The 24,221-nt window shown below is 37.2% G+C and overlaps 1 protein-coding gene across 1 annotated transcript; it reads right to left on the bottom strand.

The window, feature by feature from the left end:
- Positions 1–280: 280 nt before the first annotated feature.
- Positions 281–23,629, bottom strand: SELENOT (selenoprotein T). Its single transcript, XM_030330580.2, has 6 exons — positions 23,396–23,629; positions 6,847–6,957; positions 6,143–6,269; positions 3,991–4,078; positions 1,582–1,735; positions 281–1,055 (listed from the first exon to the last, which is right to left on the bottom strand). Exons 1-5 carry the CDS (start codon positions 23,530–23,532, stop codon positions 1,611–1,613), a joined length of 588 nt encoding a protein of 195 aa, XP_030186440.1. The 5' UTR covers positions 23,533–23,629; the 3' UTR covers positions 281–1,055; positions 1,582–1,610.
- Positions 23,630–24,221: the final 592 nt, after the last annotated feature.

Raw genomic sequence — 24,221 nt, 5'->3', positions numbered from 1 at the left:
AAAAAACTATCTTTTTAGAACTCTGGAAAGATATGAAATTCACTGAATAAAAAACTTTTCAATTTTGTTCCTTAAATATAATAAAATCTGATACATGATGGTAAACAAGTTAAATTATTAGGCAAGTAGTCTCCATTCACCTAAAATTAATGTTGTAAAGAGGTTCAACTGAACTTTGAAATGAGTGAGTTTCAGTTATCCTAAAAATGGTAAATGACTTATTACTGTGTGTGAATCTAAAGTGTGTTCCTTATGAAATAACAAAAATTGAGGAAGACAATTTTAAACATAAGGTTAATAGGTACGCTGGGCAATAAATTCAAACTTTTTATTTAACTTCCATCCGCTTAGTTTTTTATTGAGTTAGGTATAAAGGCCCAGTTAATCAACTCATTAGATTGGTCAAGGCAAGACACTTGAACTACATAACAGTATTTAAAAAGCAGTTGGTCTTTTAGTAATTCTCTGGTAATCACACACGCACATACACACACAAATTGGTAGAGTACTCTAGATATAGGATTTCCCCCCATTATCTCATATAATGCACTGTTCACAATCTGCAGTGTTTTGAAAACTATATAAATTGGACATGACCAAATTAAAGATGCCTGATAAACTCTTATAAAGTTTTTGGGAACTTCAGCTGTATTCCCAAAAAGATCAATTTTAAACTATAAAAAAGGAAAATTCATATAAAATCACAACAGATTTAACAGACATCTTTGAAAAAAAGTCAAATTGTAACTCAATTTTCTACTTTTCCGAGTATGACTAAGGAAAAAAAAGGTACAAGTAGTAATGTCTACATTTTTTAAAAACTATTAACTGAGTGAATTTGGGGAAGAAAAAAAAGCTATACAGTATTATTGCACTCCACGAATGTGCAGAATTCCAAAATGTGCCAGCACTGAAAAACTGTCTTGCATTGAGGTTTTCCAAGAGGTACAACGAGCCTGCCAAGAAAGCATCTGGTCTGTACTAACAGCTTGCTGTCTTCAGTACAGGCCTTCATAATGTCAGTCACGCTGCTCTTGCAAAAAATCCCTTAATGTCTGAAAGACATAGACAAAAAAGAGTATTTTATTTCAAACTTCACTCTTATAAAATCAACTTATTAATAAGAAGAGAACAGAGAACATCTCTGCTAAGCAAAAGTTAACTAATATTCACCTCTCTGTGTTCACACACATTTGCTTATAACTTTTCTATCTTGACCATGTTAAAAGAATCTGCACACTCTTAGCAACTAGTTAGTTGCAGGTAAAGGGAAGATATGTATATAAATATTCTAGCGTAATATACCAATTCTGACCATTAGTAGGAGTTCAGAGTCCAAAAAATGACGTTACAGGCCCAGCTTTTAAGCCTTGAAGATAAAATTATTAGCACAACCTTACCTTGTTTTGGCAGGTCCAAAATGCTCTTGATCACTTAATCAATTTTAATAAAGAAAACATCCATCTATTAAATCTTAAGTTGGGAACTCAAGTGATAATAGACACTAGAATATCTAGTACCTTGCTGATTTGTGATGAGAATGATACCTATAAATAGTTATTGTATTTTTAAACTACTTACAAAAGAGTTTTCAGTGCTGATAGGTGGGGCTATGATCGGTGATGTGGGATTGAATCCATATGCACATTGAGCTTCATTTCATTGTCAAGAATTTGAACAAGCTGTTGCATGGATGGGAGGTGACCAGATTCCAGCTTGGACCACACAGGCACATCTATAAAAATAAACAGTACCACCCCCTAAAATTAAAGATGAGTCTATAATAAGTGTTCATTCTACAAATATTTATTGTCTATATATACAGCTGAGGATACAGAAGTGAACCACAGAATTACACTTCTGTAATTACACCATTGTATAGTTTACATTCCAGTAGGGGAAATACAGAAAGGACTATACAAAATAGCTACAAATCACAACTGTGTATTAAGAATTAAAAGCAGAAGATGCTGAGGGACACAGGGGAGGCTACAAAGGAGCCTTTGCAATTATTATTAAAAGTGAGAGGTATTATTAAAATTGAAAGGTATCATTAAAAGTAAGAGCTGAAATACAGGAGAAGAGTGGTGGTACAAGAGAGGCTGGATAGGTGAATGGGGACTAGATCAGAGTCAACAAACTATAAAGAGCCAGGAAGCAAGCATTTTCGGCTTGCAAAGACATATAGTCTATCACAGCTACTCAACTCTAATTGTAGTCTGAAAGAAGCAACAGGCAAAACAAGGGCATGGTTGTGTTCCAATAAAATCTTATTTAAAAAACAGGCAGCATGGGGCGCCTGGGTGGCGCAGTCGGTTAAGCGTCCGACTTCAGCCAGGTCACGATCTCGCGGTCCGTGAGTTTGAGCCCCGCGTCAGGCTCTGGGCTGATGGCTCAGAGCCTGGAACCTGTTTCCGATTCTGTGTCTCCCTCTCTCTCTGCCCCTCCCCCGTTCATGCTCTGTCTCTCTCTGTCCCAAAAATAAATAAAAAACGTTGAAAAAAAAAAAAAAAAAAACAGGCAGCAGGACAGAGAGTGCACATGGCCATGGTTTGCTAATCCCTAGTCTACATCATGCAGGACCTTTTGGCTATGTTAAATGTTCTGGTCTTTATCTTGAGGACAAAGTAAAGCCACTGAATGAACTTGAGGCAGTAAAGCAATGAGACGAAAATGATGTGCATTAAAAAAAAGAAAGGGGCGCCTGGGTGGCGCAGTCGGTTAAGCGTCCGACTTCAGCCAGGTCACGATCTCGCGGTCCGTGAGTTCGAGCCCCGCGTCAGGCTCTGGGCTGATGGCTCAGAGCCTGGAGCCTGTTTCCGATTCTGTGTCTCCCTCTCTCTCTGCCCCTCCCCTGTTCATGCTCTGTCTCTCTCTGTCCCAAAAAAAAAATAAATAAACGTTGAAAAAAAAAAAAATTAAAAAAAAAAAAAAAAAAAATCACCCCACTGTTTGGAACAGGTATCAGCAGATTTTTTTGTAAGAAGCCAGATAATAAATGTTTTAGGCTTTACAGATCAAGAGGCAAAATCCAAGAAATCACAAAGGTAACCAGAGAACTAAATTTCCACAAATTTTTTGACGGAACTCAAAACTTTAGGTAATAAACACTAAATTTTGAATTTCATTTAATTTCCTTGTGCCCTAAAATATTCTTTTGATGTTCTGGAACCATTAAAAAAGTGTAAAAACTACTGTTAGCTCATAGGTCATATATGACAACCTCTGGTTTAGAGAATGTATTAGAGGGTAACAAAATAATTATGGCGTGGACTAGAGTGGTGGTAATAAAGATAAAGAGAAGTAGATTTTTGAGAAATGTAGACGGCAGAATTAAGAATCAGACTTAGTAATCCATCAGATATGGAGAGTAAGGGAGAAACTGAGGTTATCCTAGGATTCTGACATCGGTAACTGGGTAGAATGATAATGGTGCCATTATAAATAAACAAGAAATGCCATGGAAAGAGCAAATAGGAGTACACAAGAATTGCAGGAAGCAGAGGCAATCAACAGATTGGGAGTAGTAGTTTAAGATTCCCAAGTATAGCACCTAGAAGAAAGATCTAGAACTCTGTTGAGTACATTCATGAGTCATCATATGGATATAATTCTCAAGCCAGGGGAGATGAGGACCATAGAAAGTGATAATTTTGCATATTATGGAAAACAGAAAAGCCTAAAGGTCATTATAAATCATTTAAAATGTGTTACAAAATTCGGGGCGCCTGAGTGGCTCAGTCGGTTAAGCGTCCGACTTTGGCTCAGGTCATGATCTCACAGTTCGTGAGTTCGAGACCTGCGTTGGGCTCTGGGCTGACAGCTCAGAGCCTGGAGCCCGCTTCAGATTCTGTGTCTCCCTCTGTCTGCCCCTCCGCTGCTTGCACTCTGTCTCTCGCATTGTCTCAAAAATAAATAAACATTAAAAAAAAATAATAAAAAAAATAAAAAATAAAATGTGTTACAAAATGCAAATTATTCAGAACCCACCATTCAAAGTTATCTCAAATGCACCTGTTGACATACACTGGTTCTCAATCATGTTGCTCAAGAAGAAAACCATCATACATGCATAGACCTAAAAGAAAATATAATTAAGTACAACAGGCAAAGTTATTTTAAAGACAAAACAATATTACAACTGAAGACACAGTAATCTTTTAAATATACAGACTCATTTTTATTTGGTAATGATTGTTTTTAAATCTACTTTAAAAGTTTCTATACAGACTATTATTGCTCTTCTATATGTTCAGATAACATATACAGAATAAGAAAAACGCATTCATTCACAGCCGTATACACACTGAAGAATATACATTCATTCACAGCCGTATACACACTTAAGAATATATATTCATAATGCAGAGACAGAATTTCTCAAGATCTCGTAATAGCCTTAATAAGTTAAACAAACGAATACCAGCATAAGAAGGGTTTATTTCACCATTTTTATAATGTAAGGTATGAATTCACAAGAGACTAGTGATGCAATAAAGAGCAACTCCACGTATTCAATACAACCTGTCCACGTTCCAAACAAATCATTTTGAGTCAAATAAAAAAATTGGTAAGAGAAAGCACTTGCATATTGAATTACATTCACTTCCCTTTTGAATGCGTACCTATACCCTTTCCAAAGAGAAGTTCCTTGGTGGACAGAAAAGTTTTAATAAAATCACCTGACTAAAAAGCAGGATGTAGTGAAGATATCAATTCACAGCAAGTTGTTTCAAAAAAAGTTAATAAAAATGCTCATAGCAAAAGAGAAAGAGCTCTCCTCCCAGTCCCACTTGAACTAGGTAGGCTTTAATTTCTTAAAGGTTACTCTCGCATTTGGAAATGTCTATTTTCATGCAAACAATACACAAGGAAGTTGCATGAAAACTACAGCTTTCAAGTATATTCCTCTTCCATAGATCAATAATGTTATATGTCTTCAGAAGTAAAATGCACTAAAGATGGAATCAATAGAATTAATAAATGTAACACAAAACGTCATGAGTACTTAACTTCTAATTCTTAATCTTATGCATAGCAATCTTACTAATAACAGGGTAGAGACACAGTTCAGTGAGAGGTAGCGCCTGATGATGTTTATTTTAAGAAGCCTTGCCTGTTACTGGAAATAAGTTTTTTCCTAAGGAAAAAAAAAAAAAAAAAAAGCATAGCTATGTAGGAGTCCACTAAAAGTAGTTTCAGCCTAGAACTAAAGAACAAGACCAGAAACCAGAATACTTCTCAGAAGGAAACCTAAGAAGCAATCTCATCCACGAGAGAAATAAAACTGTATTTCTCATAGCAGAAAGACCCTCCAGAAAAAGATGATTTTAAGTGAAACAAATGAAAGATATCTAAAAAGAATGTATGCTACAGCAAGACCCTACAAAGGAGAAGAGACAGCACAAGATTTGTATGTCTATTTATACTGATTGAACAGAAGAGTCAAAGGACAAGTAATAAAAACAGAAAATTTTAATAAGAACAAATCAGCAGAAATCCCATTTTTAATGTGAATAAACCCATTAATACCCATATTGTTTGGTATAAAAGCCTTGCATTCTATGTATATTATGTTTTTTGTATATGATTTGACCTAATCTATATAATCAATATCAGGTATTAAATTATTTTGTGCCCAGGTTCTACTAAAGTCACACCTCACTATCCTTCAAATAGTAAAAAGATGTGGCGCCTGGGTAGCTCAACCTGTTAAGCGTCCCACTCTTGATTTCAGCTGAGGTCATGATCTCACAGTTCTTGAGTTAGAACCCTGTGTGGGGCTCTGTGCTGACAGTGCGGAGCCTGCTTGGGATTTTCTCTGTCCCTCTCTTTGTCCCTGACCCTTCCCCTCTCCCGCCATCAAAATAAATAAACTTTAAAAAAAAAAATAGTAAAAAGATAAGAGCTAATCATTCTTAATACATAAACATAAAAACGAAGGCCAAGAAAAGAAAAAACAAATACAAACAAAAAACTAAGTCCAAAAACGGTTAAGTGTCTGGCCCAAAGTTTAAAAAATGATTGAAGCTGAAATAATACACGTGGACAGGTGAATCAGCAACAAGTACACAACAATCCAGTAAAATATTTCCATTGACAACCTAAAAACCTACAGCTACCAAACCATTAAGTTACATACCTTATTTTCTTGGCCCCACTGCCAGATGCTAGGAGCTTGCATGCCAAAGAAAGCAAAAGGATCCTTGCCAACAATTATTAAGCCTATTAATACTAGTTTGAAGACTGACAGGAAAGATGCTATGTGTCTATCAAAAGAAAAAAATATATATAAATTCATCAGAAGCCACAATTTCTCACCTAATTTCAAAAACTTCGTAACTCAAGTATATGTATACAGACATTTTCTAGACACCAAATCTGGAACTTACTAATTACAACTAGTGAAAAAGACAGTAACTAAAGTTCATTGTGGAGTTTTAAAACAAAACTAAATATCCTTTAAATGAATAAAAAATTAACTTGTAAAATTATACAGCATTAGCCTTTAAAAATCCTATTAACAGCACGGAATTTTACACCATTGACTTTGTATAAAAATTTGGGTGTTCTTCATTTATTTCCAAAATAAAAATTATATAAGAAAACACATCTTTAAAAGATTGCCACCTCTGAAAAAATCCTCCTCTTTTCCTTCTTTCAGTAAAATTCTTCTAAATTTGGATCAAATAAACTTGCTATTTGTAAAAGAGTTTCTCTGTACATTATAACCAACTAAGAAGTTATAATAACCAATTAATTGAACCAATTCACAGAAGTTTACTCACCGAAGTGAAAAAAAAATTCATTAAAAAAATTACTTTTAAGTTACTGAAATTTACTTACCTATATATGGGTTGAGGGAGGTAATTTTCTCCTTCAATGCGGATGTCTGGGTACCGCTGGCTTATAACCCGCATGTACTCCTCAAACACCCGCCTATAACCTCAGGAAACACTGTAGAAAAATAAAAGTGCTTCCATTAAGTGCTTCAGAATATGCCTACACTTATTTTGCATTTAGACAAAGTCTAAAAATTGCCAGGATTAAAAGTGTTTCTAATGAACAGTGACAAAGTAATAATGATTGATGTTGGAGGATGGCAACATGGAGGTTTTTTCACAAATTTCACATATTTAAGTTACCTTCCCCCATGTATATCCGTCTATTAGAACATTAAACATTACAGACTTGGGTTACTGTTGGGCAGCAGCAAGTATCTATTCACATATGTTAGCATATTTTGAGCTCTCAAATCACCTTGCTTTTTGGGGAGCTATCATTAAGTATAAACACTGAAATGAAAACAACTCTTACACATCTAAAATAGAGACTTGCAAAACTGGGGCACAGAAAGCTTACAAAATACCAAGGCATGAGACATGAAACTTTGGCTCTTATTCCTACTCTGCCCCTAACTGGGCAAACATGCCTGCTCAATCACAATAAAAGTAACTTAAAGAACTCTTAAATCCCTTCTTACTCTACAGTTGCTTCTACTTTACAAAGAAAAACAAAGATTGGGAAGATAATTTTCAACAATATGACAGCAATCTATATCATTACTCTAGCAATTAAGTCAACAGCATCCAATATCGCCATTAAAATTTCTGAACACTAAACTGTGGATATACGACAGGCTTCCCCAGCAAAAAAAGGGAAAAAGGCCACCAGAGTGCATATACAGGCAAAAGGAAAACTTTATGACATTGATGAAAAAAATTAAAGACACAATAAAAGACATCTCATTTTCAGGGTTCAAAATTCATATTGTTGGGGCGCCTGGGTAGCTTAGTCAGTTAAGCGGCCGACTTCAGCTCAGGTCACGATCTCGCGGTCCGTGAGTTCGAGCCCCGCGTCGGGCTCTGTGCTGACAGCTCAGAGCCTGGAGCCTGTTTCAGATTCTGTGTCTCCCTCCCTCTGACCCTCCCCTGTTCATGCTCTGTCTCTCTCTGTCTCAAAAATAAACGTTAAAAAAAAAAATTAAAAAAAATTCATATTGTTAAAATGTCCATATACCAAAAGCAATCTACAGATCCAATGCAACTGTATAAAAATTCCAGAAATAGAACAATCCTAAAATTTGTATGGAATCAAAAAAAAAAAAAAAAAAGCAAAAAAACAGAATAGCCAAAGCAATCTTGAGAAGAAAGAACAAAGCTGGAGGCACTATGTTTCCTTATTTCAAACTGTATTACAAAGCTATAGTAATCAACTATGTAAGTAGTAGCACAAAAACAGACACATAGATCAATGGGACAAAATCAAGAGCCCGGAAATAAACCCACACAAAAATGGTCAATTAATTTACAATAAAGGAGCCAACACTGAAAAAAGGGTAGTCTCTTCAACAAATGGTATTAGGAAAACTGTCAGCAACATGAAAAGAATGAAATCACTATCTTCCATCATACATGAAAATCAACTCAAAATGGATTAAGGACTTGAACATAAGACCTGAAACCACAGACCTCCTAGAAGAAAACATAGTTGGTAAGCACCTTGACATTGGTCTTGGCAATGATTTTCTGGATTTGACCCTAAAAGCAAAGGTATAAAAAGCAAAAAATAAGTAAGTGGGGGCCTATTTCAAACTAAAAAGCTTCTGCACAGCAAAGGAAACTATCAACAAAATGAATAAGCAACCTACAGAATGGGAGAAAATATTTGCAAATCGGGTATCTGAAAAAGGAGGTTAATATCCAAAATATATAAGGAACTCATACAACTCAATAGCCAAAAGTCAATAATCTGATTAAAAATGGGGAACCAAAGACAACATAAAAATGGCCAACAAGGGGCACCTGAGTAGTTCAGTCAGTTAAGTGTTGGACTCTTGATTTCGGCTCAGGTCATCTCACAGTTTGTGAGATCGAGCCCCATGAAAGGGCTTGGTATTCTCCCTCTCCTCTCTCTGCCCCTCCCACACTCAAGTGCACCTTCTCTCTCTCTCTAAAAATAAAAAAATAAAAACACATTTTTTTTTAATGGCCAACAGATAAATTAAAAAGTGCTCTACATCACTAATCAACAGGGAAATGCAAATGAACCCCACACTTGTTAGGATGCCTATTATTTAGGATGCCTAGTATTTAGGATGCCTATTATCAAAAAGACAAAAGATAATAAGTGTTGGGAAGGAGGTGGACAAAAGGGAATCCTTGTGCACTGTTGATGGGAATGTAAATGGTGCTGCCACTATGGAAAACAGTATGGAAGTTCTTCAAAAAATTAAACACAGAACTACCATATGGCCTAGCAATTCCGCTTCTAGGCATATATCCAAAGGTACTACTATCTTTAAGAGGTATCTGCACCGCCATATTCATTTTAGCATTACTTACAATAGTCAAGACATGGGGGCGCCTGGGTGGCTCAGTTGGTTAAAACATCCGACTCTTGATTTCAGCCTGGGTCACGATCTCACAGTTCATGAGTGAGATTGAGCCCCACGCCAGACTCTGTGCTGACAGTGCAGAGCCTGCTTGGAATTTCCTCTCTCTCTCTCTCTCTCTCTCTCTCACACACACACACACACACACACACACACACACACAAAATAAATAAACTTAAAAAAAAATAGTCAAGACATGAAAACAACTTAAGTGTCCATGGACAGATGAATGGATAAGAAAATGTGGTATAAATACACAGGGGAATACTATTCAGAAAAAAAAAAAAAAACTTCTACCATTCGCAACAACATGGATGAAACTTGAGGGCATTATGCTAAGTGAAGTAAGTCAGAAAGAGAAACACAAATTGTATAATCTCATTTTTGCACAGAATCTAAAAAAGCCAAGCTCATAGACATGGAGGCTGGTGGTTGCCAGGGGCTGTGGAATAGGTAAAATGGGGAGATGTTGGTCGGAGGATACAAACTTCCAGTCGCAAAACAAATAAATTCTAGGGATCTAATTTACAGCAACGTGACTATAGTTAACAAGACTGTATTGTATACTTGTAAGCTGCTAAGGGAATAAATATATGTTCTCACCTAATAAAGGTAGTTATATGAAGTGATGGATGTGTTAACTAACCTTATTGTGGTAATCATTTCACAATATACATGTATATGAAATTATCACCTTAATTATACATAATTTCTATTTGTCAATCATAGTTCAATAAAGCTGAGAGAAAAACAGGAGGCGGTACCGCCAAATCAACAGAAGAGCTTACAAACTCAGGTAGGATTGTTAAGCATTTAGGTACATTAAATTCTAAGTTAAGGAACACACAAATATAAAGCAATGAAAGTACAGAGGAAGCAGAATCAGTAATTAAGTGACAGTAAAGTAAAATGTAAGGTGCCAGCTTTGTCAATCACACTGTTATCAAGGAAAAACATACCAACCATCACCACAGGCGTCAGGTTGATATGTGACAGGGCATAACAGTCCAAACACTAGATCTCAATTTAAGAAAAGTCATTTTTCAGGAAAAACAAACAAACAGAAATTCACCTGTTTGCTTTACAATTAATACTTCCTCTACCTTCAGAATAAAAATTTCACAAGAAATTAAGTCCCTAAAAAGTATGAAATTTTTGCAAAGGGAGACAAATTTCCACAGCTATACTTAAAAGAACTTAGTAAACATACTTTATGTTTACTAAACAATTACCTTATCTAATATTTTATTATTACTGTTGTTAAATTCACCACATAGTAGTATTTTGTCACAACTGCTTTCTCTACAAGAAATTTTTAATGGTGCTTTTGTTTTGAGAATATTACAAAAATAATCTAGCTCACCTATATGCCTAACTACCTTGAAACCAAGATATGCCCCCTGATGTCAATGGCTCTCAAGTTTGCATCAATATTTACAATGGAGTTAATTATCTAAAATGATATTCTCTTAACTTTTAATGAAATATTTTGAGAGCTAGAGACAAAGTTAATTGAGTTCAAACTTCTTTTTTAATAGACGAAGGGGAAAAGCGGAAGCTCAGAGAGATGAAGTGACTTTTCCACAGTTATACATCCATATACTTATTAATTCACTCACTCAAATACTTATTGAATGCCTACTACAAGTCACGCACTATATTAGGCACTGGGTATGTAGTGATGAGGGACACAGATACGGTCCCTGCTCTTAGTCAGGGCTGAGAGACTAGAACACAGACTTTGTGATTTAAGATCCTAGCCCCTTCCTCTAGACCCCAATAGAACATTTAGGTGATGCAAGAGCGATCTTTCCCTAAGTCCAGGAAATAATTCCCTTTGGTGACAATGCCACTAGCAAATACCCATACAGGCGAACTCCTGGTGACAGAGATCTCTGAGGTTCTTCCATGAGGAAGACCTATAGATTCTCCCTCTGGGAGAGCTAAAAATCTGTGGGCCCCAAGAAGTCCCTCGTGTTTGCTCTGGAGTTCCAATCCTTTGCCAAGGGAAGCCCAAAGAGGCCTAGCTAGAGAGGTGTATTTACATGCAGGCAACACCTCTGGTCAGATTCCTCCTAGTCACCTACTTTTCTGGCTACTGTGCTCAGAAGCCTAATTCTATCCTTGGTTCCTCCAGTCTCAAGTCTTCGGCATAGTCTCAGACCTCCAGATCAAAATCCAGATAGAATCAGCTCATATTCTTGAAACCCAAAACAGACTTTAAAATTGTACCTTTCTTCAAATTTCCAGTTATAAAATGCTGAAGTCATGAGGATGTAATGTACAGCATAGTGACTATAGCTAGTATTAGTGTACGGAATATTTGAAAGTAGCTAGGAGAGAGGATCGTATAAGTTGTCATCACAAGAAAAAAAATTATAACTACATATGGTGACTGCTTTAACTAGACTTACTGCGGTAATCATTCTGCAATACATACAAATAAGGAATCTTTATGTTGAACAACTGAAACTAACACATTATGTCAATTATACCTCAACAACAACAACAAAAAAAACCTGTACCTATTTTATTTCTGAAAAATGAAGCAGTTTACAAAATTGACACAACATATTTTTTAGATGAGTTTCCTTCCATCTAAGTAAACTTTCCTCCCTATATTTGTGTCCAGAATTGTGAAGAAAAACTAAAGAAACTTTTCCCTGTATAACTGTTTTCCCCCAAAGAATTTTTCTGTTTTGAAATAGCTATCTCCACTGCTGACAGATATTTTCCAAAACAAAATATAACTAGTGTTTATCGAGGTGGGCAAAATGTTAAATTAAAGGCATACATGGTAAGGAGCCAGTTCTCATTCCACTTCTACTACCACACCCAGCTCTTTCAACTTATTCCATTCTTTCTGCATCCATGAGTAAGACTTTGACTTTCAGTAAACCTCTAATACATAAATATGTGAACATGCTAAATGTATGCTGCCGCCGATGTCTCTTCCTCCTGCCCCAGGACCAAAAGTCCCTAAGAAGTAGACTTAAACTTTGAAATCTTAACGTTAATTCCTAATCACTTTGCAAATCTCTAGTAATCACTATACAGAGTCGACTTGTGCAATTGCCTAATTTAAAATATGTTTTCACGGTACTTTTCTAAAAGAAAAAACTTGCATACAAATGAGATGATCTACATGTAATGGACAGAAAGGATATTTAGGAAATAAAGGAAAATGCCTTGTCTGTGCTACTTCAAATAGATTCTGTGCTTACTAAGTCTATCATGTTTACAGTGTCCTGACTCATGATGGCAACCACCCCACTTTTCCCCTTTCTGTATTATGTCTGCCCCTAACTGTAGTCAAATGCTTGCTTATATCAAACTTGAGTCCATCACTTGATTTCAGCTCAGGTCATGATCCCATGGTTTGTGGGTTTGAGCCCTGTGTCGGGCTCTGCACTGACAGCATGGAGCCTGCTTGGGATTGTTGTTCTCTCCTTCTCTCTCTGCCCCTTTCCAGCTTGCTTGTGCATACACTCTCTCTCAAAATTAAATGAACTTTAAAAAATATTTTAAAAATGAAACAGGGCAAAATCTCAGATATTTATGAAATAAATACTGATGATTTCTTTCTATTTTTAGCATCTCTTGAATAAACCTTCCCCTTTTATTTACAATAATCTCCTCGGGACACCTGGGTGGCTCAGTCGGGGGGTGAGAGTTGGGGGGTCAGACTTGGGCTCAGGTCATGATCTCATGGCTTGTGAGTTTGAACCCGCATTGGGCTCTGTGCTGACAGCTCAGAGCCTGGAACCTGCTTTGGATTCTGTGTCTCCCTTGCTCTCTGCTCCTCCCCCACTTATGCTCTGTTTCTCTCTCAAAAATAAATAAACATTAAATTAAAAAAAAAAATAACCTCCTCTCCAACAGTCTTCTCACCCATACATAGGACTGGATCCTGTTTACATAATGAAACCAACGCCTGCCATTGTTGACAGTCCAGAAAAATGCAAACCTGTCAGAGGAAGGCTTGAATTCCCTGACTAAAAACAAAGAAATGGGATTTAAAAAGTGACTATCTCCCCAAAGGTGAACATTTAACACATTTAATCTTTCCAAAGGACTGATAAGTCAGTCTTCAGAGAACCAGAGAAAAATAAAGTACCTTTTCTTGAGAAAAAAGGACCCGTGAGCCAGGGAAGATTGAATGACATCTCAGACTTTCCAGTTTTCTATTCTAGCGTGTCTTGAGGCCCTGCTGCATCCTTGCCTTTAGGTTCACGGACTATTCTTCTAACAATTTTAAAATGCATTTTCAAACATATTGTTCAAACCAGTTCAAAAAGGTTTCTGCTACTTGCATCCCAAGAATTTCAACTAAATTTCTCCCACAGTGCACCAATAAAATCAGGAAGATATTTTGTAAATACTGTGCTCTCTGATTTGTCTATAGCATTGCTCAGTCCAACAGCTCACTGATCATTGAAAGCTGTGTCTTTACATGTATGTAATCTTTATTTCTCCTTGTTCTATTTAGTAGATGAAGTGCTATAATATAAACACGTGTCTGGTGCATCACCTGCTCTAAGTGCTTTAAGGAATGAAATCTGCAAGGTGTTCTAGGAACTACACAAGAAACGAGGTATTCAGGGAGTGAAAAACAGACTAAAGTCATAAATGTTTTTAAAAAATTGCAAACAGGAGTGCTTATACACTCTGAAGACCAAAATGTGGCCCAGAACTTGTTCAGTTTTTTAAGATGAGGCAGAAGCGGCACCAAAGAAGTATCAGATTAAGGATCAGTATTGTACGAAATCAAGTGATTTCCCTTCCGGCTACCTTACTCTTAGAACACTACAGTGGCCACCACAGTAAAAACGCACACACAAAATATGACTAACGTGACTTCTAAGATTCCTGGCTTCTTTACTGAGTTTATTCCAAAGATTTGACAAACCTAAAATGTGATTAATTATCTTTTTCTGTTCTCTTCCTTCTTTTGTTTTATTCTTGAGGTCATTAGCTTCTAGTTTCTCTATACCATTGACGTAACATTTCAGGAATTCTGCTGCTGCAGACTATTCCACCAAGAATTTATAAACTGCTTAGTTCCTCAGCTCTTCCTGGGGAAGGAATTTTCTGTTTACTCTGGAAAACACTTTTTATAAACTGATTTATACAGTATGTAGTCACTCAATAAAAAGCACTCAATAAATAAATAGAAATTCTTTGTTGCATCTTAAAATACTTTATATATATCAAACTTTTATTCTTTTCAATACATTTTTTAATTAGAGATATGATTCACATGCCACAAAATACACCCTCAGTTTATTTTTTATCAGTTGTCAGAGAAACTGGCAAAAAAATATATCGTGTTCTGTGCTAGTTCAATGGCCAAACTAAAGAAGTCTCTGGGCTGCTTTATTGCTTTCCTATTTGACCTGTGCATTAACCTGCTGGTTGTAGACTGATTTCACATCACAGCAGAATAAACTCAATAAAAAAGCCAGGAATCATAGAAAGAAAACCACCAACAGGACAATAAGTTGTAATAATCAAAAAGGGTGTGGTGGATATCAGAGCAGCAGAAAGAAGACTTGCAGTAGTATAATGAATTCTGGAAGTTTAGCCCCACCAGTAGAGGCATAGAGGCCAGACCAAGAACATTACTGATAAGGATACGTTCAAAACTGAAGTTTTACATTACATTCTATGCCCAACAGCTGCTGGAACAGAGGCTAACCAGTTAAAAACCTACTAGAAATGAACACTATTAGGTGATATCAATCTACATTCCAGTTAGGAATATAAAGGCAGGGAGAGGGGGAGAGGGGCAGTCAGGTTATCTCAGGGCCAACCACAGTGGACTGACTATAAAAGGCTGTACTCACTTTTTCAATAAATATTAACTGAAGACACACAATAAGAGATAGAAACCAAGGCAGACAAAAATGATGCCTTTTTTGGCTGGCAACATTCTAATAAAGAAGAAAAAGTGAACTCGTTAATAGTCTACTGGAGAAGATACACTTCAACAACTGGTAATATCTGAAGCTGTTTCTCTTTTGAGAAACAGGGAGGACAAACAGAAAAAAACAAAACAAAACAAAAACACCTAAGGGACTACGAGAAAAGTGTCATAAAACAAAAAAGCAGAAATAGCAAATAGAAAAGATTCAAAATAAGAGCCTATATCCAAAAATATTCTTCTGCAAGAAGCAGAAGGATGAGAAGAGGTAAGGAAGCACTATAAGAAATCCCAAAACCAAAAAGCAGAATTAAATATTTTGAGGCCCCCCCCCAAAAAAAAAAAAAAAAAAAAATATATATATATATATATATATATATATATATATAATGGGTAGAAAACTGAATAAGTGATAGAAGATAAATAATCAACAAAAATTACAGAAGATCTGAATATTATCATTAACAGATTTCACAGCTACATCAGGTTTCATTTTCAATAGTAAAAAAATCCCCGATAGCCCAAAGAACATTTGTAACCAATGACCATGTTAGGTCACAAAGAATGCCTAGGAAGTAGAAATAGCAAATGTCATATTCTCTGATTAAAGTGCGATAAACTAGGGGCACCTGAGTAGTTCAGTCAGGTCAACATCCAACTTCGGCTCAGGTCATGATCTCACAGTTCGTATCCAGCTCTGCTGACAGCTCAGAGCCTGGAGCTGTTTAGGATTCTGTGTCTCCCTCTCTCTCTGCCCCTCCCCTGCTCACACTGTGTCTTTCTCTCTCTCTCTCAAAAATAAATAAACATTAAAAAAAATTAAAGTGCAATAAGCTAGAAATTTTAAAAAACCCAATCTACTTGCTGGAATGGGGGGATTGCGGGGTGGCTTAAATGGGTGACAGGCATTAAGGAGGGCACTTTTCAGGAGGAGCACTGGGTGTCATCTGTAAGAGATGAATCACTGGGTTCTACTCCTGAAGCCAAAACTACACTGTATGTTAACTAAATTGAATTAAAAAAAAAAAAAAAATCCAACCTACTACTTCAAGCTCTTCTAGCAGGAATATTAGCTAGTTTAACTATGTCAAAATTTAAATGTGATACCCTTTAACATAATCATAATACTTTATTTCTGTGGATTTAGGTTATAGAAATTATTGGACCAGTGCACAATATATTCAAGGATATTCATCTTAGCAAAGTAATTTTGTGAAAAACTGGGATCAACCTACGTGTTAACCAATAAGGCACTAGTTAGATAATTTAAAGAACACTCATCTTATGTAATACTGTGCCTGCTGATGCATCTCCCTATTTACTGACAGCAAATGATAAGTGATGAAGGAGAAGGCAAATTAAAAAAAAAAAAAAGCCTATGACTATGAACTCATTTTTTGTAGAATTACATAATACAGTATTGTGTGCAGAGTCGTCTTGAGTCTCTTCAAATATTAATAGAGAGCTACAAGTGTTTTTTGCTTTCTTATATGTACTTCTGAGGGGAGAGCAAATTATGTGATCCCAAAATATGCCACTTTGGCATGTGGCTTATTTTGAGCTGAAGGTAATCTAGACCAGGCAGACTCAAAACAAAACAAAACAAAACAAAACAAAACAAAACAAAACAAAAAACAAAAAAAACCCCAACTTACTGCTCCCTTAACTACCTGAAAGAATTTAGATAAGGTGCCTGAACCAGACAGAAAGCTGTTATCAGAGGTAACTTTTTATCTGTGGCAAGGCAAACATCTAATTACCAAACATCTGCTCTTCTTATTGTCCTGTGTCTCTCCCCGCCTTTGAAGCCCCAGGCTTAGCTGAGGATACTGTATAAGCCTCAATTGCCCCACTTGTTCTTGCATCTCATATTTTTTATGGGGCTCTCATAAGCATGTAATTAAATGTTTTTCTCCTGTTCATCTTTTAAGTCATTTTGATGAAGAGACCAGCCAAAAGAACCTAGAAGGGTAGAGGAAGAATTCTTCCTCCCCTACACTTATTATTTTTACAAGAAACATGTATTATGTTTATAGCCAGAAAGTTAATTTCATTTTGTAAAAGATCAAAGTCTTCAAGTTTTCAAAGATTTACTTACCAAAGTTCTCATCACAATAAAAGACGATGAAAATAATATATTACAATAATAAAACTTGATAAATGGTAGCATTTACACTGTACTAAGACTTTTTAATTGATTATCTGCCTCCTTTATTTCCTGTCCCCTCTCCCCGCTTTGTGCTGACTCAGGCTCCATTTACATATGATCTTCCTTACTTCTATAAAGCTCTTTCTCTACATCTCCTGGTGGTTTCCCCATACCCCTCTAGATTTCATATCCTCCTCTCAAAGCCTTCCAACTCTCCTTGAATAGATAATCCTTCTTTCCACTAGGTTTTTAAAGCCCTCTATTATGACCTCTTTTAGAACACTGAACAGAAAGCTCTACTGTAATACTGTTTAACATGTCTGTCTCTCCCACCAGACTATAGGTTTTCAAACATTATTGTAAAAAACTAATTCTTATCTCCCTAAATACTGGACAAAAGGGGAAAACGGTGGCATGAAAAAAAGGGGCATAAAAAACAAGGAGCTGATTATGAGCAGTTCTTGCAAAACCCACGTGGCAAGATTTCTTCCTCACCAATCCCAGGCTGCACCCCCATCAAGGTAAGTCATGTGAAAACAGGATTTGATTTCCCTTTTTGGAAAGCAGAAAAGGTGACAATCAGATGAACCAGGAAGTTCCAACTACACTCTTCAGTGACAAAGGCAGAAATGAAACACATATGTATGCTTTCATTTTTTTGCCATGAAGCTTCCTAACATATAAAACAGAATAACAGAATTTTAAACGTTACTTGGCATGCAACCAATAACTTCATGTTAGAGATGAAAAAATTGAGAGCTAAAGAGATTCAGTAATTTCCAGAAAGTCATTCAGAAGATAAGAGGCAGATCAACTTAGAACCTAGGCCTCCAAAGCATTAGTCCAATAAATGCAGTTTCCCAGTAACTATACTATTCAAAATTTATAAGGTTAACTTGGTGTTTCCAAATGACACATTCAATTTAATTTCCACCACTTACCTTAATGGCAAATGGTAAGGAAACAATGTTTCCATTTTCTGTAAGAGGAGATAAAACCTTTAAAACCACTCATATTTTACCTACTTTTAAAAGCTTTGGACTGAAGTACTTTGTTCATTATTATTATTATTATTTTAAACAGGCTCCACATCCAATGTGGAGTTTGAACTCACCACCCTGAGATCAAGAGTCACATGCTCTACTGACTGAGCCAGCCAAGTGCCCCTTTCTTTGCTCATTAAGTAGAGACAACTATTATGTGTACATTATTCATTTAGATACTGCAGTTGTTTGTTGTTTAAATAGTAAAACAAAAACAAAAACAAAATGGTGACTAAGTTCTACATAATTATGGAAAACTTTAAAAATCTATTATAGTGGTAGGTGTGGCAGCCAGCATTTCGTTTTTCTCTAATCACACTCCATTAGTTCTCTACTATCTGGATCAACTTACTCATTTATTTCACTGATTCCAAGAAGTACACTTCTCCTATTTAGCATCTTTTTAAAAATCAGGATTTATCTTATAATCATTACTGTGTCCCAGTTTAAACGGCAGTATTTTTTTTTCCTTCTGAGTGGTATATAAAATAATGTGTAACTTATAATCCATCACATCTTAGGTTTGGTGAAATACAGTAACTGGTATTTAAGTTTTTAGTTTCAGTTACTATAGCTATTTTGGGGAGATGAAATTTCTTTGTAGGATATTCCCATTATTGTATTTTAAAAATTCAGGGTTCCTCCCTTTCCTTCTCTCTCTCTCTCTCTCTCTCTCTCACACACACACACACACACACACACACACACACACACCCATGAAATTGGTCTCCTTTAACATTCTAGTGAATGGCACAGTACCACGCCAGAACTCAGGAGCCATCTTTGACACCTCTCACTCCATGCATCCTCTCCTTCCCCCCAAATATGTAACTTATCATGAAAAACTGCATCTCGTAAAGATCTTAACCTGTCCCTTTACATTCTATTTCTACCACCACCATTGTATTCCAAGCTCCATCATCTCTCACCTGGGCAACTCCCAACAGTCCCCTTAAATGGTTTCCCCATACTTATTCTTTGTCCCCTATAATGTCTTTTCCACAATGATCCTGAGCTTTTCTTAACATGGCCTGCCAGACCTTCCTGGGTTTGTGCCACCTTCTTTTTGGTCTTTGAGGTCAGCAGCCTTGGCTTCAAGCAATTATGTTCTCTTTACTACAAAGCCAGTGAACCTGTTATTCCCATTGCTTGAAAGCTCTCTGGCAATAAATCTTACCCTTTAGATCTCAGTTCAAAGTAGGTTTCCTCATGAAAACCTTCCCTGATCCTCTGACTAGTTGTCTCACACAACTATTCCTTTATAGCAGTTAGCACAATTAGAATTTTATGTGTTGTCCATGGATTAATGACTGCCTTCCATTCTTGCCTAAGATGTCTATGAGAAAACCGAATTCTCAGCAACAAAGTGCCTGCACAGAGGAGGTGCTCAAATATTTGTTGAATATGCAAATATTAGGTCCAAGGTAACTCACGATCTGTAGGACTCACAATTTCTCCGATTTCTTCAATTCAGCCTTTTACTAATCTTAGTAAGTATCAACATCCAAATCAGTCTTAGGGCTTTATTTTCTTGCCTCCATACCATGAAAGCAAAGGCTGAGTTGGTATAAATTTAAATACAAATCTGTTCTTGTAGTAGTTGTTTCATTTACCTCTAAAAAATACTTTGTGTTGGTTGTCCTAAAATTATAGCAGTGGATTCTTAAATTAACCAAAATTATAAAATTCTGCTGCACTCTGCTTACACTTTGAAATCTCAGCTTTATTTAATCTACTATTCTTAGTGAATCAGTTGTCAAATACTCAGATAAGTATTAACTGTAAAGAGTTGTAGCCAGTAAGCTCTTTAAATTACAAGTGATTAGATGTTGTAGGTCTGACTACATGTTAAATCTCAAATATGAAAAAAATAAAGCATGCATATAAAAACATCATGCCAAACGGTACCTGTCAGAATACATTCACATACAGAATGCATTTATTCATAAAAGTCACAAGGAAAATGTTACAAGGGAACTTTATTTTAAGCTCTGATTAGAGAACTTTCTTTTTTTACGTTCAATGTTTAAACATCCAAATAAGCAAGATAAGTTTTCTCCCAAAATAAGAAATCAGTTGTCATCAAACTTATCTAATTCTGTCACTCCGTCAATTAACATAAACTGAAGACTTATGTATATAAAGTAATACTGCGCATTTCTGGAAGTTTCATGAGGGATCACATCTATATTGTTCACCATGGTATATTTAGCCCTGGTACAAACAAGTCTTGAATGAATATTTACTGAAAAAGTACATGAATGTAGAATAGTAAACTTTGTTTTAAGCTATTCCGCACACTGATCTCTCTCCCTTTAATTTCACTTATGTGTTGTGCTGTTTTGTTCTTTAGCAATTATAAAAGTGGTACAATTAACGGATGATATACTGAGCTACAGTTAAAAGAGAGAGTACTCATAATAAATATAAAGGAGGACAAAAGCAATTGAAAGTAAGGTAAAAATAGTTCTCTCCTTTGTTAATAGTGGTAATTAGTGAAAAATTGCCTTTTACAGCACTTAAATTTCAAGAATTCAAAGAATTTTCACAGATTTAGCCTCAATCGTTTTAGCTTCCTCTCCTCTCCCAAAACTGCAAATGAATGTCCAAGAGATTTTGCCAAAACAAGAAACCCAATATTCAATTTACTATACACAGATTAACCTCTTGGGGAAAAAGTAACAAACAACAAGCTAATTTACCTGTATATGGAGGGCATACTAATAAAATTGTTTCCCATGTATGACTAAAACCAAACAAAACTGATTTCCATACATAACATGCTCTGGGTTACTGAAAAAGAAAACTCTTATTAGACTTTTGGGACAAGTTTGTACTTTAAAAGAAAGAAAAAGAATGAAAAAAATTATGCATCACAAATTCAAATGAAGTACCTAAAATTTTTAAAAAGTTGAGAGGAAGAACTGGATGCCCTTCCCAGAACATTTTGAAAACTTTGCTATGAACATCCTCAGTGGAAGGTGCACTTGTTAAATTATTGTGACAAAGGGGCGCGTGGGCGGCTCAGTCGGTTGGGCGTCCGACTTCAGCTCAGGTCACGATCTCACAGTTCGTGAGTTCGAGCCCCGCGTCGGGCTCTGTGCTGACAGCTCAGAGCCTGGAGCCTGCTTCACATTCTGTGTCTCCCTCTCTCTCTGCCCCTTCCCTGCTCATGCTGTGTCTCTCTCTGTCTCAAAAATAAACATTTAAAAAAAAATTTAAAATTATTGTGACAAGTATCCCAACAGAAGCAATTGTAAAAGAAGAGTATTTTGGAAAAGTACAAGTGAAACCAAGAGATGCAAAAGTAGGAAAGAGAAAAATTACATAACTTGGAAACTGCACTCTTTTTTAAACTACTTACATCCAAAGTTTCACACTTAATCCTTAACAATAATTACAGATAGTAAAAATGACTGCCACTCTCTAATTTTTAAAAATTATGGAAAAAGTTGGAATGGTCAAGCCATAACTTCCATTTACAGTTTTTACAGTACGTTACAGAAAATGATATATGCTGGCCACACAGTAAACAGTTCAAGGAGTTTGTTGTTGTTTTTAATCAACAAACTTCTAGGTTTTTATAGTTTTCACTCCAAAATAAAGTCTCAACATCTCACTTTCAGACTCTATGGGTCACTTAAACTGAATTTTAAAATTTTAAGTATTTGCGTACTCTTTAAAGATTAAGCAAAAAAAAAAAAAACAACAAAAAACAAAAAACGGCTGGGTAAGCAGAAAATCTAACCTTTAATACACTTACATTAATAAAGTTTTAAAAAGCCAATTTTAACTGCATTATGGCCAACACCAACACTCCAAAGTACCATGACTCTGAAAATTTACTTACCTAACCATCCTATCCTGAAGAAAATACAATCTTTTGTGATACAGGATTCTAATTTCTACAATTTTACTATTTTAGTTTAGCCTTTCAGTCTCCCCCAACCCAGTTACCTTATTACATGCATTATCGCTCAAGTTCTAACTTAACTAGGTAACAACAAAATCACAGAAAGAACAACGTCGACAAATGCCAGGTTTTTTTTCTGGTTCAGGGTTTTGTTTTTGCTTTTGTTTTTTTGTTTTGTTTTGTTTTTCTATTTATCTGAATGCATAAGATAGAAAGGTAGAAAGACATGCCAGGTCAGGCAACTCCAGGGAGGGGGCTGTAGAGGAATGGGGGAGAAAGATAAGAGTTGTTTGGGAGTGACCGTTGTCAGAAGAGCAACGTGCTCCTTTTCAAAGACCTTTTGGAAATTGCAAACTGAGAATCAGCCTCCCAGGACCTCTCCTCGCCCTCCAGCTGTCAGAATCCCCACTCCCTCACTCAACAGTCGACCGGGGAAGGTCCAGCAGAAAAGGCGTCTATCCCTCGTGGGTCTCCTCCAACGACCCGAATTAACCTTCGCCCAGCGGCGCAGCGACGGCGCCCGGCAGAACCCCGAGAAAGGGGAGAGGAAAAGGGAACCGGGTGGCAAACGCTGGAGCTCCTCCACCGACGCTGCGCCAACTCGTGCCCACCTCCGCAAGCAGCCAGGGTGGCCATGGCGTGACGCCGCCAACCGGTCCTCCGTACTGACAACTGTCCCCACCTCTTCGCCTTTCAGTATTTAACCTTCCCTTGCCCTCCTTCCCCACTCCCACCATTCTAGGAGGCAAAAAAGAACTGAGCGAAGTGAGCGGTTATACTTGGAGAAAAGAAGGGCAGCCTGACAGTCCCAGGAAGGCCCTCTGAGAAGGCAAGCTGCGGAAGGCTGCTGGCGCCGTTCTTCCGGGCCAAGGGGGAGGTTCAGCCCGCTAGGCCGCAGAGCCGGGGCCTCGCCTGGCGACAGAGGCCGAGCAGAGGCGCGGCGGCACTGCCGGGGCCCGGCGCACATACTCACCAAATCTGGAACTTGAGCAGCGGCCCCGTGGCGTACTGCATCTTTAATCTTTTGCTAGGCACGCCGCCCAGGTTGGCCGAGGCATCGCTCCGGATCACCGCCGACGCCGCCACCAGGAGAACTAGCAGAAACCTCATCTTAATCGAGCCAGCCACTTCGGCCGCCCTCAAACTGAGACTGCAGCCAGCCCAAGGCCGAGCGGGAGCCGCGAGCAGCTCCCCACCGCGCAGGCGCGATCCGCCAAGGTCGGGGAGGGAAGCAGAAATGCGCCTGCGCAGCGCGGCGCCAACTCACGCTCTGGGAGGCATCGCTGACCTGTTTCACTGTCATGACCCACCATCTTGGATGTGTGCTGAGACTCGGGGATGGAGTTCGATGAGTAGGGAGGGAACGAAGTAGCTGATGGGATGATGTCAAAGGCGCCTGTTAATCATAGCTCCCTGCACGTGTGGGTTCTACATACAATTTCACTTAATTCAGACATTAATCTGCCTGAGACTCTTAGGAGCACCTATTTAGCAGCCTCAATGCTGGTGTGGAGGATAAAAGAGAAAGCCCGAGCTTTCTGAACAGTTAATGCTTCACCTTGGGGTGCCATGCCATGGCTTTTTCTTTGATCTTACAATATTGCACACTCCTAAAAAAATTTATTTTTTTTAAAGACTTTTGTAAAATTTCCATCATGTAGAGGAGTAGAATAATTACCTTACTCATTAACAACCTTTAACAATTGGTGACATTTTGGCAGTCTCGATTGTCTATAGCTCTAACCTCTTCTTCCCCCAGGGATGCAAATATCAGACATAATATTTATTTCATTTGTAGG

The sequence above is a fragment of the Lynx canadensis genome, chromosome C2, assembly GCF_007474595.2.
Source record: "Lynx canadensis isolate LIC74 chromosome C2, mLynCan4.pri.v2, whole genome shotgun sequence".
Lineage (NCBI taxonomy): Eukaryota > Metazoa > Chordata > Mammalia > Carnivora > Felidae > Lynx > Lynx canadensis.
The sequence above is the reverse complement of the archived record's forward strand: the minus strand, read 5'-3'. Positions and strand labels throughout refer to the sequence as shown.